The sequence below is a fragment of the Phragmites australis genome, chromosome 2 (genome assembly GCF_958298935.1).
Source record: "Phragmites australis chromosome 2, lpPhrAust1.1, whole genome shotgun sequence".
Taxonomy (NCBI): domain Eukaryota; kingdom Viridiplantae; phylum Streptophyta; class Magnoliopsida; order Poales; family Poaceae; genus Phragmites; species Phragmites australis.
The window spans coordinates 7,887,904-7,906,407 of NC_084922.1; the positions used below are offsets into that span (position 1 = coordinate 7,887,904).

The window sequence follows — 18,504 nt, forward strand, 5'->3', positions numbered from 1 at the left end:
GTATAAAAGCACCAACTGTTGACAGCCTGAAACCACAAACAGACAGACCAACATGGACAATGAAAAATTGGTGTTCCGAGGTGCAGATAAATCTCACACTTTAACAGCTCAGGAACAGAAATAACTCCATTTTTTTCACAAATCAACGAATAGTTGTGCACACACTAATCTGATCACATTAGGGTGACCATAAATAATCTCACAAGTCACACGCAGAGCCTCAGACAGAGGTCTGCAGGCTATGCTTACTCACTTATTCAGCTACAGAAAAATTATAATCAGTATCAATTTGAACACACATAGAGAAGAATAAATAAGCTGAGATGTAGATGTAGAGTGCAATGACTTATTTGTTTACTGCTTTCTTGATGGCCTGCTTGCATCTGCTGAGGAACTTGCTGCTGCTTGTGGACATTGCATCCTCATAGCCATATCGGCAGTCGTCGTCGCCAGCCACTTTAGGCTTCCTGCCAATGCACTCCACACCTCTTCTCATTCCCAGGATCTTGGAAGGTGAGGAAGGCAGAGATCGGAAGCCCCTAGCGCTGTCGGACCTCGGGAACCAAATCTTCTTGTCCTCCCTCTCCTTAATTTCAAAGCTGTTGATGCATCTTGCGGTGCCCTGGTCAGTAGCAATCTCGTCCCCGACCTCAACAATGTCATCAGAACATTCAGTTATTTCATTCCTGTAGCTCTCTTCGTCGATTCTGCTTTGCATTTGCTGCTCATGTGACGCATTCTCCTCGTCATTGTTATGTTCTTCTGGGGAATGGTATACAGCAGAACCTTCTTGTTGGTTATCCATAAGCATATGAAGCCATTTATCCACATTTCCTTTGCCAACATTGTTCATGTTTTCATCTTCAGATCTGCCACGGGAATGAAGTACTTCATTCTTTTGCAGCAGCATTGACTGGTCTGTAGGATATCTAGCAGTCCCATACATGCCAATTGCTCTATACGGTGGACTTGGGGGAAGTGAGGGAGTCCTTGGCAGTGAAGCTGTCTCGCTGGCATGATACTTTTCAATCTCAGACTCGTTGGTATCGCACTGCAGATTGGTCACTTTACCCTTATCATCTCTTGACCTCACAGGTGTACCAATTCCCCTATATGGCATGGTCTCCTTTCTTTCTCTTCTGCTACGACGCCGTTCTTTGATAGCCAAGTGTTCTAGCTTCTCCCGCACTGATATCCTGCCACCTTCAGTAGCAACTGTCTTTTCTTTGGTGCCGAGAGACCTCCTTGGGAAGCTTATCACCTTAAATGGTTCATTCCTGTCATTGCCCAATGTTGAGGTCCCTTCTCCAATTTCTTCCTCCCCTATGGAAATGTATGCATCTGAATTCCTCTGATCTTCCTCCAGGAAAACCCTCAACTCCTGCTTGAGAGGGCTACTCAATCTTCTTGCTGAAAGATACTTCACACTCTCACTGTGCCTTTGCTCAAGCAATCCGTCATCAACACGATACCTCTTCCTTGCTTGATCAGTGAAAGGCCTTATCTTCCTCTCCAAATCATCTCTCTGTTGGTACTTCTTGCGAAGCTCGGTTTCAGACGAGTCGCACATTGCTCTCTGGGCCTCCAATCTGGCCATGAGAGTACTGGTTGCAGCTTGGTTCAGCCTAAGTTGTTCCTTGTACACAACGCTCCTGCATTATGTACCACAACGAATACTTAGCATCATTAAGTTTCTGACAAAGAAAAGTTCATGCCCCCAATTTGGGGATTAATCCTTACTGGTGCATGGCATCTCTGATCATCTTCTCCAGCACGGCCTTGTAGTTGGACTGAGCCTCCGCCAAGCGACGGCACTTCGCGACTCGCCGCCGCCTCTTGATCAGGAGGGCCTCCAAGCCCTGGATGGCTACCCGCTCCTCTTCATTCTTCTGCTTCAACTCATTGGCCGCGTTCTCCAATTCAGTGAGCTCAGCCTGCTTCTTCTTGGCCTCTTCTCTTTGCCTCAGTGAATCCCTAGCCATAGCTATAGACAAGTAAGGATTACTAATGTAGCCATCAGCATCCGGGCTATTGTTCTCCTTCGTCGAATTAGGCCCGTAGCTGGACACTGCCACATTAGCATTCTCATCCTTTTCGCCAACGAATTTCTTTGCAGCTACACAGAGAACACTCAATTAGGACTTCAAAGTGTTTTTATGCAGACATAAAAACAGCAGCAGCAGCAGCAGATAGAAAAAAAAATACCAATCAAAGGGTAATTAGGCCTCAGTGGTCGGTTCGCATCAAGAGATTTGAGTACCGAGTTTTCAAAACCCCTCGAAGAAACAATTGCGGCAGGCGCAAGTCCAACTTTCCTCTTCATCTCGGAGAAATGCTGCGGGAACGCGTGCGCTTCCACTACCTGCAGCGAGTTCAGCTCCTCGCTGGCGCCATCAGCGAACAAGAATGCGAATGCTCTGTTCCTGCACATCTCAGAAGAACCATCAGTTCAATAAGGAGTGCTTCTCCAACACCTGGAATTTGTTGACAGCAGCAGCAGGAGTTCACCTGAAGTCGGCGTTCTTGGAGGCGAAGATGGAAAGGAACTGGTTGACGGAGACGCCGAGCTGCAGATCCCACCACGGCATGAGGAACTCCAGCTTGTTCTGCTTCTTCCTGCACACCTGCCACTGCACTATCCTCAGGTTGCTGGGCACCGTCTTCCCTCCCCCTGCAAAACCCCACATGCATCGAATGTAGAACCTTAGGAGTTGGAAGTTGGAACTAAACAAAAGGGCAAACTAAAATCGCAGCAATTTCTTACTGGCGCAGGGGAACCAGTGGTCGATGTCCCACGCGAGGGGCGACGCCGAGTCGGCGTGCAGGTAGAGCACGTTCCCGTACGCGTCCACCCGGAAGAGCGCCGGATCGAACCCGGCGTTCCTGCAACCAAGCGCCGCAGAAATCAGTCAGCCGAACTGAAGGCGCGTGAAATCGCGGCTTCAACTTCAAATCAAATCGTGACGAGTCAGCGTCATCGCGCGTTGGATTCCGAGTAGGTTACGCACCCGAGGTGGTCGAGCTGCTTCCAGAGGAGGTTGGCGAAACCGCGGGGGTTGGCGGTCGGCGGCGCCTCCGCGTCGGTCACGGGGAACATCTCGTTCAGGTCCTTGGCTCGCAGCGCCTGCGTCGATCGATCCATCCAATGAATGCAGATCACCCAGAACCAAAACGATCAGTCGGTCACACAGGCCAGCAGGATGACGCGACCATGTACACGTACACGTACCTCGTGCGGCTGGAGGGCGTAGGGAAAGAAGGCCTGCGGCGGGCCGTGGCTGTAGGGCAGGCCGACCGCGCCGCCGCGGCAGAGCCTGGCGTAGGCCTTGGGGTATCCCAGCGCGTCGTCCACCGCTTTCTCCTCCTCCGTGAACGCTGCCATCCTCGTCGGTGCCGGTACGTACGGGTACGTATCGGGATCAGGAGCGAGAGTGAGGTGTGGGACTGCGGAGTGATCTGCTGGTTTTGCAGGGGGAGGGGAGGGGAGGGGAGGGGAGGAGCGTTTCGTCTCGCGCAACGGTCGGAGCGGGATGGGGAACGGGGAGAGAGCCGTTGGGGGTTCAAATTGGGCAGGTGAGGGCACGTGGCCTTGGGGGCGTTTAGGAGGCTGGCCTGTGGGCCCATGGCTCCTGGAGTGGGTGTGGTTTGGGCATACGAGTTAATTGTAAATTTGTTACTGTTTTAGACTGTTATTGTAAACTTATTATTAGAAAATTACCTCTCCGGTTTTAAATATACCATGTTTTGATGTATGATCAAACTTTTAAAACTTTGACAGTAAATAACTTCTAAAATATTTATTTTAGAAATCTAAAAATATAATATTATAAAAGTATTTTTTAAGACAAATCTACACATGTGATTTTTATATTTTCAAAGAAAATATTTAGAAGCTATTAATGGTCAAAATTTTAAAAGTTTGACTGAATTTTAGTCAAAACGTCATATATTTAAAACTAGAGAGAGTAAAAAATACAGTAATTTGAGTACTAGCATTCTTGCAAAAAATGATAAAAGCCAATGGCAAATTTACAAATGACTTGAATTTAGAATACCGTTAGAGTGAGTGATCATTGTACAACGCGCATTGAACTGGGTGGAGTACGATTGGGACACCCTAATCTGATCTGGCTTTTGTCGGGCAAAGGCCTTTTATGATGGGCGATTGATTACGTCTGTCAGCATGTGTAGGACGGCCGTTTTGGTCGTGTACATCCCATGTCGTCTCTAGAGGAAATTTTTCTGCACTTACATGCGGAGATCGCCGGGATGCCAAGTTCGCAACTCGGCGAAGATGAACAGGTAGAAGATCGCCGTCGGGACGCTGGTGTCTCTGTACCTCTGGTTGGTGTGTTCAACCATACCTAGGCTTGGTATCGATGCATACTTTTCTTTTAATTTCTTTACCTTCACTCTCGTGACATAAGTTGTAGTACTTGATATATCTTAACGTACACCGTACTCTGTACGCACACCAACTCACATTACTAAGCTGTATGCTAGACCTACACATATATACAAGTACACACCCGCTGAAAAGATTTATGTAGCCATATGCTCTGCAAATGACGAGTCCACCGTTATTCCATTATGATCCAAAGATGTTAAAGAACAATCTAAAATTATTTTGGAATAAACCTCGGTGAGACACCCAGCGGGCGGGCAAGGTGCCTTACTAGCAACGCTAACACTGCGCTACACACCCGTTCTCCACTTCTGTTTTAATTGGTCATCGATGTGTCACTGGCCGCCAAATGGGCCGGGGAGAGGCATGGCGATTAGGAGCGCTAGAACAGGATGGACAGACCCGAACGGTGAGGCATCGATCAAAAACCATGACGAACTCGTCTTCTTCCTCGACCTCCGTCTGCTCCATGTATCCCCATCTCTCTATGCTGCGTATCCCCAACTATGTGCTTAACCCAACCTAAGCTCCAATTCCTCCTCTATTGTAGCCAGTTTACCCAAGTACTCATGCTGATGTTGTATGGGGAAGATCAGGAACATGACACGATGCACACTTCAAACCATGTTGGTCTATCGCGGCTTGTTGAATTTGGGCTGGAAGTAGGTTTGGGCGGACGCTAGACAGGCCTCGAGCTTTTTTATTATAATATTTTTATTTTTTAATATTTACAAAAATACATAGTCATGTTAAAATATTGTATATACTTAGACTACTATCGTCTGTTAGAAAGACGACAGTAAATATACGACACCTTTGAAGCGCACGATATAACAGATCAAAAATTAAATACCATAGCTGACGTGGCATTCACGTCAACGTGTCGTACAACCAACGGGCGACATTTTGCTAACCTCTGCTAATGTCGCCCTTCTAACAGGCCAATATGGGCTAGATGTGCAATATTTTTAAATTACAGTGTATTTTTTTAAAATAATGAAAAATAAAAATATATAAATAAAAAAATTCAACAGCCCCACCCACGGACATGGCTTCAGATGTTACTTACCGGGCCTGGATGGAGTAGTTAAACATGTTGCGGACGGCAGCCCATGCTCCGGGTTCAACCCGCGCAGGCCGCGCGAACTACTGGAAGCGGCCCAACTAATTCGCATTCTAACTGGGCCAGTGCCCCTTGGAGCAAAACTGTAGCGGGGGTGGGCCCAAAACCCGGCCGACTCTGGGCTGTGTAAAAGGCAACCTGGACTGGGCAACAACGTGGCCGATGTTCTATTCGTTTTCCCTCTCAAAATGACATGGCTAAAATCCATTGATTACAATCGCAAAAAAAAAGTTGGCATTATTTACCTTGATTTACCTTTGCTTCTGCATATTATGGATCTTTTGTTTTTGTTACATCACAGCTCTTTGAATGTTGTAGAGTTTATTCTCTTTTTAATAATGGAATATCATTCAACAAACTATCTCAGCCTCTATATCCGGAGATATACACAGTTGATAATTGTTACAAAGCTTGTTACTATGATGTAGAATCCATCTACCACATAGTCATAAATCACCTTCCATGAAAAAGAGGTATAACAAACAGCGAATGTCCATTATGGTGCACCTAATCTGTTTCAGAGTTGATTCTAGCTCTTTGCAGAACTTCGATCAGGTTAGTGGCTACTTTGCAGAACAACGTTCAGTAAAGGAGACATGACGATGAGACAAATTTATCTCTCCATTTTCCTTGGCAATTTGCCATTGTCATTTGTCTGCAGCACCACCAGCAAGTACTCCCAGCCACCCACCACACCATTCACTGAGTCCCTGATAGCTGCCTAGCTCCCAATGGCAGTATCACTTTCCAAGATTTGGATCAAAGCCTCGCTCTCCCTCCCGCTACTAGCCCGAGAAGAGCCTTTTGCAGGGTACTTTACTTGACCACCTAAAGTTCCTTTGAAAGCAGGTTTCGCTCCGTATGTATGCATGGATGGATTCCCTCCCTCCTTGCTCCTCCAAGATGCTTCTTTCTCTTTTTCCGTCTCTTGTCTCCTCTTTTCCTTGTCTTTTGGTACCTGTAAGCACCTTCCCCCGGCCCTTAAACCCCTTTAAAGCCCAAGAGCATCGATCCCCTCTCAAAATCACTCACGCGCCCTAACCTTATCCCATGCGTTATGCTTATCACCATTTGAGATCTCATGCTTCACCTTGGTCTGTTGCTCTTGTTTGCAGCTGTGCAAGTATCTCCAAATGATTGATTGTTTGTTGCCTTTGCATTGGGAGACCCAACTCCCAAGAGGCAATGCAACATGTGATTGGTGGCTTCAGGTAAAAGTGACCAGTGAGAATGTGATCTGAATCCAGTCGTTCAGGATTCATGAATGATAGGAGTGTGCTGCTGGTGCCAGATGTTGCCTACCTCTATAAGACAAGAATTTGCAGCAAAGGTGTGGAGGGATAAAGTGCCGAGCTACTGAAGTCAATGCAGTGCACTGATCAGCTCGTCAAGAAAAAACGCAGAGCACCAGGAGTGTTCGGGTAAAAAGGATTTCGGCCAGAGTTCAGGAATGGCTCTGGCTCGGCTAGAGCAGACTAGTCCTGCGAAATGCAAAGCGAGCTAAAAAAGGGTCCTGCCAAGCTAGGCCACTAGTCACTACATGTCAAGCTAAAACGGACACCTCGTTCAGATTATGGAAGAAAACTGCATACTAGTAATAATTTTGCAGCAAAGAAGAGCTGAAGATAAAAGTTAAAAGCGATAAAAGATTTTTTTTATAAAAAAATCTGAAGTGACCTGACCTGTCACTGCTCTTCAGGCTTATGGTTCTATGCTCTTTGCATCTTGCGTTACCTTGCACCGAGATGTGCAATGGATGGATTGTTCACGGCTCCATGTGGTACGGAGGAATCGATCCATTTCACCGCATCAGGCACAGTAGAAAACAATGCAGCGACCAGTATGTAGCAGCTCATCTAGAACGACGAATGACTTTTACAGTTCAGAAGCAAACGCTCGCAGGTAGCAGCGAAGCACCTCGCAGAAGCAAGAGAGAATCGTGTCGCTGCAGTAGGGTTTCAGGGCTTCCATTAATTGGTAAAGAGATAATCATCCTGTAATCCTGATGTCGGTAAAAGGGATGAACTAATCAATGGATTTTAATTGGAAAAAGGAACTGTCAGGGAGAGGCTCTTGAGCTTTAGTTCGCCACAGGTGACCTGCTTCTCGAAGGTGGACGTGAGGTTAGAGAGGCTTAAAGGTTTATGTCTGCAGAGGAACAAAAGGGAAAGCCACCTCCGACCACTTGAGGAATGTTTCACTGTTAATGAATCATTATATCTCTTTCTGAAAGGGCTGGCTGGCTCTGAAACTCCTGCATGTACGATGGATATCATTTCATTGAGCCTTATTTCAAGTAAAGTAGAATGCACAAGCTGCAGATAAATAAGTAGCAAAATTTCAAATGCTCAATATTCCAAATCGAAGGTCTTTTTTTTTTTCTTGAAGTAGTACCAAAACAGATTTAAGGTGATATAATAAATCCTGATCATTGATTAATAATGGTTTATTTTGTCCAATAAAAACTATATGTGCACCTTCCAATTAGTATATCAGCTAAAAAGGAAATACTAATGCACATGCTAATCCTTCCTAAATTTAAGCATGCATGCTGGTATAAGAAATAAATTTAATTTATGCATGCATTCCGACCACCTAAAAAAGGCAACACCCAGCCCATTAGTTTGGCCTAAATGTACAACAGATTTCAAAATCCAAAGTACAGTTGAATGTATCAAAATTATTTTGTACTTGAACCAAAAAATTACACATATATTTTATGTGAAACTACTACAACTTTGAATATCTAAATCACTTCAACGTTTCCAATCCAAACTTAAAAGTAAACAGCATGCATATATTGGTTTTACGATTTAAATATTGAAATTAAGTACCAAATTCGAAATTTTGCTGCCGAAACTGATACTTAATTATATTTATAGTTCAAAATGCTGAGAACAAGGACATAGGAAGTAAAATTCTTTCGCATGATTACTTACCTTAATAACAGCCAAACTTTTAGTAGCATGTGACAAAATATTTGTTTCCTTATTTGTTATCTAACAATTGATTTAGTATCTCTTATTACCACCCATGAGGTAAGAGGAATATCAACAGTTAGATCAATTCACAATGGATGGTTCACACTATCTTGTAGTACCTTAAAAAAATCCATTCAAACCAAGAGCATTATATTTGACGGCACATGAAAGGACACACTTTTAGCAACAAGCGGACAGATAATAGTCTGATATCGGAAGCAACAAACGACAACAGATGGTCAGTTGAAAGTATCGGCCTTGGTCTGTCTGAGAAACTCAAACGATTGATAATCATTTCTGAAAAATGTTTTTCTCCAGAATTTCATGTTACAAAAAGGAATTTCTACAGGGAAAATATGATCCAGTACGTAAAAATCTGATTCAAACAGAATTTGATGAGCACCAGCAACTTGGGAAATATCTTAAACACAAATGGAGTAGCAACTCCTGTATGCAACCTTTTTATATCAATTTTTTACAATATATCTCCGCGTAATATCGGTTCAAGATCAACAGAGCTCGCTCGAATCTCTGTACCTAATTTCATGACCATCCAATCCAGCTGAGGCTGAGCTCAATTCTTTAAGCCATCCATTAATCCATACAGTTGGCTGTCAAAGGAGTGTCAATCGAGCTGGAGGATATGAGGAACATTCAGACCTCAATTCCGGATCGGCCAAAGAAGATGAAGGCCAAACCACAGGATCACACAGCCAAGCTTTGCTCCCCTGTTTGTTTTTTACTCACGCGAGAGATAGAGGAAGAAGAACCGAGAGTACAGCCCCTATATATATATAAGCTGGTTGCATCCTACTTTTCTATCTAGACATACCACGTTAGCCTGCAAAATTATAGCTGTGCTTGAGTCACAGATCTAAGTACCTTCTTTAGAGTTACAGCATTACACTACGAGCATCTTCTGTAAACTACCACCATGCTTGCTACGTAGTTACACGAAGCAAAACAAAACACTCGCCTTCTGTAAACCTACTGCCCATGCCACCTGACGTCACGAGCTGTGTTGCCCTAGTATGCCTCTCCCTTTATAAATAGCACACTCGATCTCTCTCCTTTCTCCCATTTTGCCATTCACGTCACCGCACCGCCGTCGCCATTTACGCCGCCGCACCCCTGCCAATGCCAATCAGCCGTCCACAAGCCGCTGAGGAGCTTCAGGGCCACGCCGCCGTCTCGGTGCCACCGTCGGTCCACCAGGAGCCTAACGGGAGCTGCCCACGCATGAAGTCGAGCCAACACCATCGCCGCTGCAACTTCTCGCCACCAGCTACCATCCCGTTCCTTCGACCCAGACATCGGTGAGCCTCCCAGTTCCCCCTCACGTCCGCGTAGATAGCATGTTGCTGCCCCGAGCTCTTTGTTAGCGTATAGCCACGCGCCGCCGTGCTGGTTGCCTTCTGCCACTAAGCAGTGGTTGTCGCCGACGTGCTGGTGCTACATATGTGTGACTAACCATTGTGCCGTGATGCCTAGAGGCCTCAGGCCCCCTTTTCGTTGCAGGTTAGCGCCTTCCAGTATAGGGGAGGTGCTGCCTAATTTTGGCCGCGTCGCTGCCCCTCTTCAGCTGCCGTCTGGTAGCATTCTCGCCGCCGGACATCGTCGATGAGCCCTCTGTCAAGTCCGCCTTGTCGCATAGAAGTCCAGTGTCGCTTGTTGTTGTGAAGCCCCGGCGGGAAACCAACTCGGGTGAGCTCGATTCCTCGCCACCGCCCGCTGATCCCCCTTTGCTGTCGCGCGCCTGCGCACGCGTAGCTGGGCCGCTATTCGCACGCCACGTGGCCCGGCCAAGCTGTGCAACCCAGCCGCTAATGGGCCGACCTGTTAAGGCGACCCAGCCTCCCAGTGGTTGTGCCCTATGGGTCGACCCAACCTCAAAGCCCATTGCCAAGGCACGCTAAACCATTGGCCCAATCTCGAGCAGGCTAGTATTGTGCAGCCCGGTACTGCGTGACCCAGCCCAGCCTGGCCCATCCAGACCCAGACCTGGCCCAAATCCAAGCCCATCTTGGGCCAATGGTACTATTCATGTGGGCCTATATTGCTGTTCATGTGAGCCCAGACTACTGTTCAGTGGGTCCCACATATGAATAGTGTCATTTCATAATTTTTCTGATTTAAATTTAGATTAAATCTTTCGGGGGCTATAACTTCTCCGTTTTGGCTCCGATTTTGGTGATTATTTCGCCGAAATTCATCTAAATTTGAGATCTACCCATCTATCATAATGAGATATCTATTAGGGCTCATTTGATTTTCTATTTGGTGTTAAATTGGTTCTTCTCTGGTACAACCCGTATTGATCGTAGTCACACTTGCAGAACTACCAGAGTTTTGCGAGTGCTGCGCATGAAGCATCAAGAGCGAGGAAGATCCTGATTCCAACCAAGACTTTGAAGAAAACTCAGGATAAGGCAAGTCCTATCTCCTTGATCATATTGAACCTATGTTTTCCAAATAATCTACACGGTCAACTAAAACTGGACTTATCGCATGTGCTATGTATTGCGTTTTCTTTCAAACTATTTATAATAGTTAATTCTGTCAACACTGCCATGCCTTACATGTCATCATCTATAATACATATCATCCTAGGAGTACCTGTTGTTAAATATATTAATGATGGGCATCATACTAGGAGGCTGGGAGCAGCGAGTGGTCAACTGATCATCTGTCCCGCTATTTGGAGGTTTCTAGAACCGTCTTAGGCTTAAAAAGGGGGTTGGCCTTCAGTACATGAACTCGTAGAAAGGCCCGGCAGGAAAGGTGATTGGATGTGTCTCGGTATGATTCGCTCCTCCGCTTGCAACGGTTGGAGGCTGAGCATATCGTATGGGTAAAGCAATACAACCTCTACAGAGTGTAAACATATTCAAAAAGCCGTGACCACGGTCATGGACATGCGACAACAGTAACCGTTTTGACTAGACTCTGGGTGCCTATGTCTTGATGAGTGAGTGTGTGGACTAGATATCCGTGTGATGAGGTTCCTAGCTTAATCCGTCAGAAGTTATGCGGTACAGAAGGACACAGATATGATGATAAGGGACTGTGGAGTGAGGTGTAGCCCCTCCTAGGACCAAAAATCCCCATAGATACAGCTTGATACCTTGTTTTGAGCTATTTGAACTGTTTTTAAAGTCTATAATAGATGATACAATTGAATACCTGCATGAAACTGCTTTACGCAAAAACTAAAACCGTAAAGCATGGCCCTTGAATTTCTCTATTATGCATCTATCAAACACTTTGAAGTAGTATAGGACTTGTTGAGTGCCTTCCATACTCACTCTTGCTGTCATTCAGATAAAGGAACTGATGCCGATTTTGGCAGAGATAAGGCCATTTTTGCTACAATCCTCCCTTTTTGTGATTGATGACAACACAACCAAAGTAAGTGATCAATAATAAATGATACAAAATGTATAGATCATAAACAAGCACAAAATCTTACCACAATGCTTGGATACATGTTCTTACTGCTTAGTCCCCTTTTGTTGTGGCTCCTCCTTTCTCCATCGCTACTATCTCTCATGATCGACCCATGCAAGAGCTTCCTTTTCTTCTCTCCTCCACAATATTTATCTTGCAACTTGCATCTTGCTTTGGTCATCAAAATTCTTCCTTTTTGTCAATAATCTCCTAAAAAGACTATATGCACATGTTGAACTCAAAGGAAAAAATATTAGAGCACATGGGAAAGAGCTTCACAAATCATGATCCAATTAAAATGATACCAATTATATGGATATCACTACAAATGAATGATATCAATTATAGGCTATGAAAGTATATAGATCATAATTTATGAAACTCACATAATATAGTCTACACTCTCCCTATATGTGTACATACATACGATGAGAAAGAAACATATAGACAACTAGACAATATGTCAAGATAGAAAGTTTTAGCTATATTATGCATAGAGGTAGCTTAAATGAATAAAAGATTTGACAATGATACCAATTGAAGCATTGCATACCTCTAGGGATATGTTGATTTCTCCATGAGACTATAAGAGATAAAACTTGGAAGATATGTTAGTCTCAAAATCACAACCTATAGGATATATTCTTCTTAAATATGTGCATACAAGTGTTGAATACTTGTGAGATATATGCACTTGTTATTGATAACAATATTGATTTATCCTATAGATTGGATCACGGCACATGGAAGATACCAATTGTAGAAACTAAGACCAAAAAATAAACCTACAACTAATAAATCATGTAGGTTGCTCATGGGTTAGAGATAAACACAAGCAACCTACCATATAAAAATCTACACTAGGCATTGCAATAAATTCAAATAAGCATATGTTATCCTAGATGAATCAAATAAGGTAGAAGAACAAAATGCATAAACATAAGTCTAGCTACCATTTACTTGTTTTACTTTTGGATGAAGATTTAGGTATGTGATGATCATAATCTTCATTAATGCGCTCATCTTGTACACTTGACTTGTTTGCTTTAACCTTCACTTCATCTTGTGGGTCAAGTCTCCAAATCCCCATAGTCGCTTCGGGATTTAATTTTTCTTTAAAACCCAAACCGATTGGGGCCCCTTCATGTTGGTGATGACTTCGTTGGGCACCCAAATAGGTTGGTTCCACTTTAACTCCTTTCTCTCAACCATATATGGAACCACCTTACCATTATCCTTCTTCTTGAGCTTGTAGTGGCTGCTCTTGTTCTTTATGTTGTAGTTGGGCTTGGTTTAGAGTTTGAAGGTCTTGTTGAAGAGATTTGCCATCTTCTTCTTTTTCTTGGTCTCCTTCTTTACTTTTTTTATTAAAAGAACCTGTAGCCTTCTTGATGGCATTTGAAGCATGTCACGATGGATCCCTCTGCAAGTTTTTTCACCATTAACACACGGTTATATTGAGGAGGTTGGACATGTCCTTTGCCCTTAAACTCGCCAAGTCTTTCTTGAGCTTCTCCACTTCTTACTTAAACTCATCATTCTCTTATGCAATGAGGTTGCTAGATGATTCTACAACAACATTCTCAATACCAATCTCATTACAAAAGTGTGAGCTAGATAAAATAATTAAATTATCACAAGAAGTAGAAGTATCTACCTTAGGATTGAAATTAAATAGAGAGGTAGATTGCTTCAAAGGGACATTAGTTTGGGATTCAATGCACTCAAATTTAGACTTAAGCTCATCATGCTTCTTGTTTAGTAAATTAAATTTGCTCAATAATTGTTCATAATTTGAAACAAAGGTAGCATGAATATCATCAAGTATATTGAGTTTCTTAAGCTCTTTTGATTGTTTCTTAAGGGTTCTTTGTTGCTCATTGATCAAATAAAGTAATGCATCATAGGAAGGAGAATCCTCATCGGATTCATTATTACTTACATCGCTATTCATACCTTTGGCCATAAGGCACTTATGAGATAACTTACGTGATGACAACTTATATGATGATGATCTTGAGGAAGAGCTTTTCTTTGAGGGAAGGATGGTGAGACTTTCATCACTTAAGCTAGAATTTTCATTGTCGCTCACCCATCTTCCTATGCTTGTAAATGTCTTGGCTCTTCCTTTTATCTCCCTCTTGTTCTTGGTCTTCTTCTTCTTCTCTTTTTTTATATGATCGATTATGTTGACCAAATCTTCAATGGAGATAAGATGATCAATTTTGGTATTGATCCTCTTCATATTCTTCTATAATTTTGAGAAGAGCTTGGCCATTTTTGGATCAATTTCTTCATCACATGATGTGCTTTGATCATCTTCTTCATCGCTCTTTTCATTTTGATCACCATCATCTTCGCTTGAGCTTGACTCTTACTCTTATCTTCTCATCCTTGACTTCATATGTTGGTATTGAGGTTGCTTGCTTATAAGAGCAAGGTTCTTAGTATCGGATGAGGAAGAAGCTTCCACCCCCATGTTTATTGTCATTTCATGAGCGGTGATTTTGCCAAGCACTTGACTTGGAGTTATCTTCTTGATGTTAGTATTGACGTAGATGATGAAGACTATCAACTTATACTTTGGAAGAATAACTTAGAGTATTCTTCTCATCATTCGATCATCTTCAATTAGCGTCAAACCTAACCCATTAGCACTTTTATGGGGTAGTTGCTTTATGCTATTGAGTTTAGTAACAAGCACATGATATTTCAATGAGACTATCCTAAATATCATGTGCATTAATGAGAGAATAAACACGATTAAATGCATGAACACATATAGATGATAAAATGATACTCTTTGTCAATGCATCTAATTCTCTCTCCTTACTGGTGATGCGAGGTTTCATTCCTTCCTCGGTGACTCTTCAAACATCCAACCATCGGGCTTGTAAATAATAAGACATTAGAATTTTCTATCGGGGGAAGTTTGTACCATCGAAAAGTGGAGCAATATAGGAATCCATTTCAACCCCGAATGTCACAACTCACTAGATGGTGAAGCCTAACCGATCGCAATGAGACTAAGGCTCAAATACCACTTGAATTGGCTAAACCTTATGAAAAGGTGTGAAGCTCTAACACAAATTAAAAACTAGATGTGAGCCCTAGCTCTGATACTAATTGAAGGGATCAGTGACGTCCTAAGAGGAAGGGGGTGAATTAGGACACTTAGAATATATTTGGCTCCAAAAATAATATAAGATAAACATATATCAATTTCTATCTATATGTGCTCTAGATTTATCTAGTGTGTCTACTCTACCGATCAAAACACTTGTACCATATCTAGGAAGGTAAATTGTAAGAATATAAATGAGATAAAGAGAGTAAACTTGCCACAAGAGATTTTTATCTAATGGTATCGATGATATGAATGTCACCCCTAATCCACAAAGGATATGCTTCCGGTCTGCACCTGATCATGGCTCTTGAGCCATCAAGTCATAAAGATAAGGTTTCCACCAAGATGAGCCACCAAGCCACCAAGGCAAGGTCTCACCACTAGCCCCTCTTTCGGTTCCTTGCTGTCGTGATCACTTCAGAGCTTGAGCCACTAAGGCAAGGGTCTCAGTGTCCCCGTACAAGCTTCTCGTCGTCGCTGCATACCAAGTCTGAGGGTCAAAAAGCTTGCCAACGAGTCACTAATACTTCAAGGTGCCGGCGTACCACTTGGTACAAGGTTGAATCACTCCTTGATCCACTATCTAGGCAGTAATCACCTAGCAATACTCTCTCTAGGCCTATAAGCACTAATCACTCACTAATCTTATACTTAATCACCTTGGATAATCATTTTAAGCACTTTGGTGGCTTTGATATCTTCTCAAGTGTATATGAGCTTCCTCTAGACTCCAACAACATGGCCCTACTTCAAATGATTGAGTGGAGGGATATTTATAACCTCAAACCCGCGCACTAGCCGTTAACCCAATGACTCAGAAAAGTTATTAATACCGGATGATCCGATGAGAACAATAGTACTAAGACGGATCATCCGGTAAGTACACTCTCACAAACTAGCCGTTGAAACCTGAAAGGACAATGATGTCGCCTAGAGGGGGGGATAGGCGTTTTTACAAAAATTTAACCCTTTCTACCGTTGGCCTAAACTTGCAGCGGAATATAAACTAACGAGTTTTTCACAAGAGAAAAACCTAAATATGCTAGGCTCAACTAGTGCACAATCACCTTAAATAAGTGTGGAAATTACAATCCTAAGGTGACTAAAATTATTCAATTCTAGCAAGAGATATGCAATAAAACTTAAATTGAAAAAGGCTGAAAATACTGTTCATATGCCTGGAATTACTGTCCGGTGTGTACAGGTCCGGAAACTCCGGTAAAGGCCGGATTCTCCGGGTTCTGTACAGAACTGAGCCCGAAACTGAATATAAATGATGAGTAGAGAGTTCTAGCTCAAACCAGGTGATGTCGTGTGTTCCCGGAGATGATTCCAAGTAGATTCACGAAGAACCTACACTCAAATACACACAAACAAGTATATCGAGCAATATGCACAAAGATTTGAGCAAGAACTTAAAAGTAAGGAAACAAGAGAGGAGACGCAAAAATTTGTTTCCCGAAGTTCGGATTCACCACCGTGAATCCTACGTCTCCGTTGAGGAAGCTCCAACGAGCCGGGTCTCTTTCAACCGCTTTCCTCTCCAAGCTCGGTCACACTTGAGCTCGGTTTTCACTAACTTGATCTCTTTCCTTCCGGAGGCGAGATCGACCTTCACAAACTTTCCGCGGCTCACCACAAGCACGGGAGCTCACCGGCGACACCTAGCCGGCTAGGAGGCTTCACCTCCAAGAGTAACAAACGCTTTGAGAACTTCTTGTCAAGAACTCAAGTGCTCAAGAATTGATTTAGCTCACTTGCACTCAATCTTCCAATCTCTCAACCCAACTCACTTTTCTTCTCAAATCACACACTAAAATGGAGTGGGAGAGGTTCTTTTGGCTCTAGAAATGTGTTCTTTTCGTGCCCTTCCAGCAGCCCCAAAGGATGGGGTGAGTGGGGTATAAATAGCCCACTCCAAACAACTAGCCGTTACTGTTTTTTGTCAGAACTTACCGGAGTATCCGGTGAACACCGGAGTATCCGGCCCTAAATCCAAATACGGCGTCAGAACGGTCACAGAATGTGTCAGAACTAGCCGTTACGCACTTTTCTGGACTTTTACCGGAGTATCCGGCCTACACCGGAGTCTCCGGTCGGCACTTAACCCAAAAAACAGCCCCGGAGACTTCCCGGAGTCTCCGGCCACTCCAGGTACCGGAGTATCCGGACTTCACCGGAGTATCCGGACTTCACCGGAGTCTCCGGCCTTTCCAGGTACCGGAGTATCCGACCTACACCGGAGTCTCCGGCCACAGCACAGCTGACCTTCGAAAAACGGCGATAACTTTTGATTCCGGAGTCCGATTTCGACGATTTTGGACTCTATGGAAAGCTTATTCAGAGGGCTACACATCCCAACTGAATTCATGACCTAAAACACATAGGATCAAATTAGGAACACTCCAAAACCCATTTTGGACACTTCCGCACTTTCCGCTCCGGACTCTTAACAACAAACTCTCACTTTGGGTTTGGTTGGGAACTCTTGAGCACTGAGACGCGACAATTAGCTCACGTTGCATCCCTCTTAATAGTGCGGCATACCTATACTCAAATTCAAAGATAAAACTCATTTGAACCACTTTGAGCTTTTGAAAAACTTTCAAGTACCGCTTCTTTCTTTCAAACCTTGAGGGTTGCCAACTTCCATAAAATCTTCACTCCATCTCTTCTTGATTCTTCATATAATTTATGTGAATCATCCATAGCTTCCCATAGCCTCGCACGGTCCATCGGCGCAAAGCCTTCACTCGCTCTTCACCACCGCCTTGGTCCTTCGGCGTCAAGCCATTTGCTTGCCCTTCACCACGGATGGTCCATCACAGCCGAGTCTTGCTTGCCCTTCACCGTTTTGTCATAGAAAACCACTTTGTATTCGACATCTTTAAGGAATTCACTTTTTCATATATGGAGTCCACTTTTGTTCTTCACTCTTGGCATATGTGATTTCAATTCAACTTATGCCTTCTTATAGATCCTAACCCCAACTCACTCTCAAGCACAAAGCACATGGGTTAGTCCATAAAACCTAAATGACAACATTTATACCTTAAGTTACTTGATCTTCACAAGTAACTTATTAGCCTTCATGCATATTGTCAATCTTCATGTAGAATCTAACCCCACTCATTCTTAAACACATAGCACACGGGTTAGTCCATAAAACTCTATTGACAAGTCATACCTTTAGTTACTTGATCTCCACAAGTAACTTAGCCTTCAAGCTTATTGCTAATTTTATTGAGCTTCTTCTTCTTCTTATGAGCAACACTAAAAGCTCATTTATTTAGATGCATATTTCTCCTCCATGCATCACATCCGAGCATCACCTAGAGCTCATTCATCTTGATGTACTTTCAATCTTCTCATTCACCTAGAGTTCATGCATGTCTCTTCTCCATGCATCACCTATTGAACA

The 18,504-nt window shown here is 43.5% G+C and overlaps 1 protein-coding gene across 1 annotated transcript; it reads right to left on the reverse strand.

Annotated features, from left to right (window-relative positions):
* Positions 1–113: 113 nt before the first annotated feature.
* Positions 114–3,482, reverse strand: LOC133897599 (uncharacterized). The gene is made up of 7 exons (XM_062338390.1): positions 3,230–3,482; positions 3,009–3,124; positions 2,765–2,883; positions 2,509–2,671; positions 2,206–2,423; positions 1,741–2,116; positions 114–1,652 (listed from the first exon to the last, which is right to left on the reverse strand). Exons 1-7 carry the CDS (start codon positions 3,380–3,382, stop codon positions 347–349), a joined length of 2,451 nt encoding a protein of 816 aa, XP_062194374.1. The 5' UTR covers positions 3,383–3,482; the 3' UTR covers positions 114–346.
* Between the last annotated feature and the right edge of the window lie 15,022 nt (positions 3,483–18,504).

Coding starts and splice junctions, on each gene's coding strand:
- LOC133897599 (XM_062338390.1), bottom strand. CDS start 3,382: ATGGCAGCGTTCACGGAGGAGGAGAAAGCGGTGGACGACGCGCTGGGA. Junction 3,125..3,229: donor ACGCCCTCCAGCCGCACGAG/GTACGTGTACGT, acceptor CGATCGACGCAG/GCGCTGCGAGCCAAGGACCT. Junction 2,117..2,205: donor GCCTAATTACCCTTTGATTG/GTATTTTTTTTT, acceptor TTCTCTGTGTAG/CTGCAAAGAAATTCGTTGGC.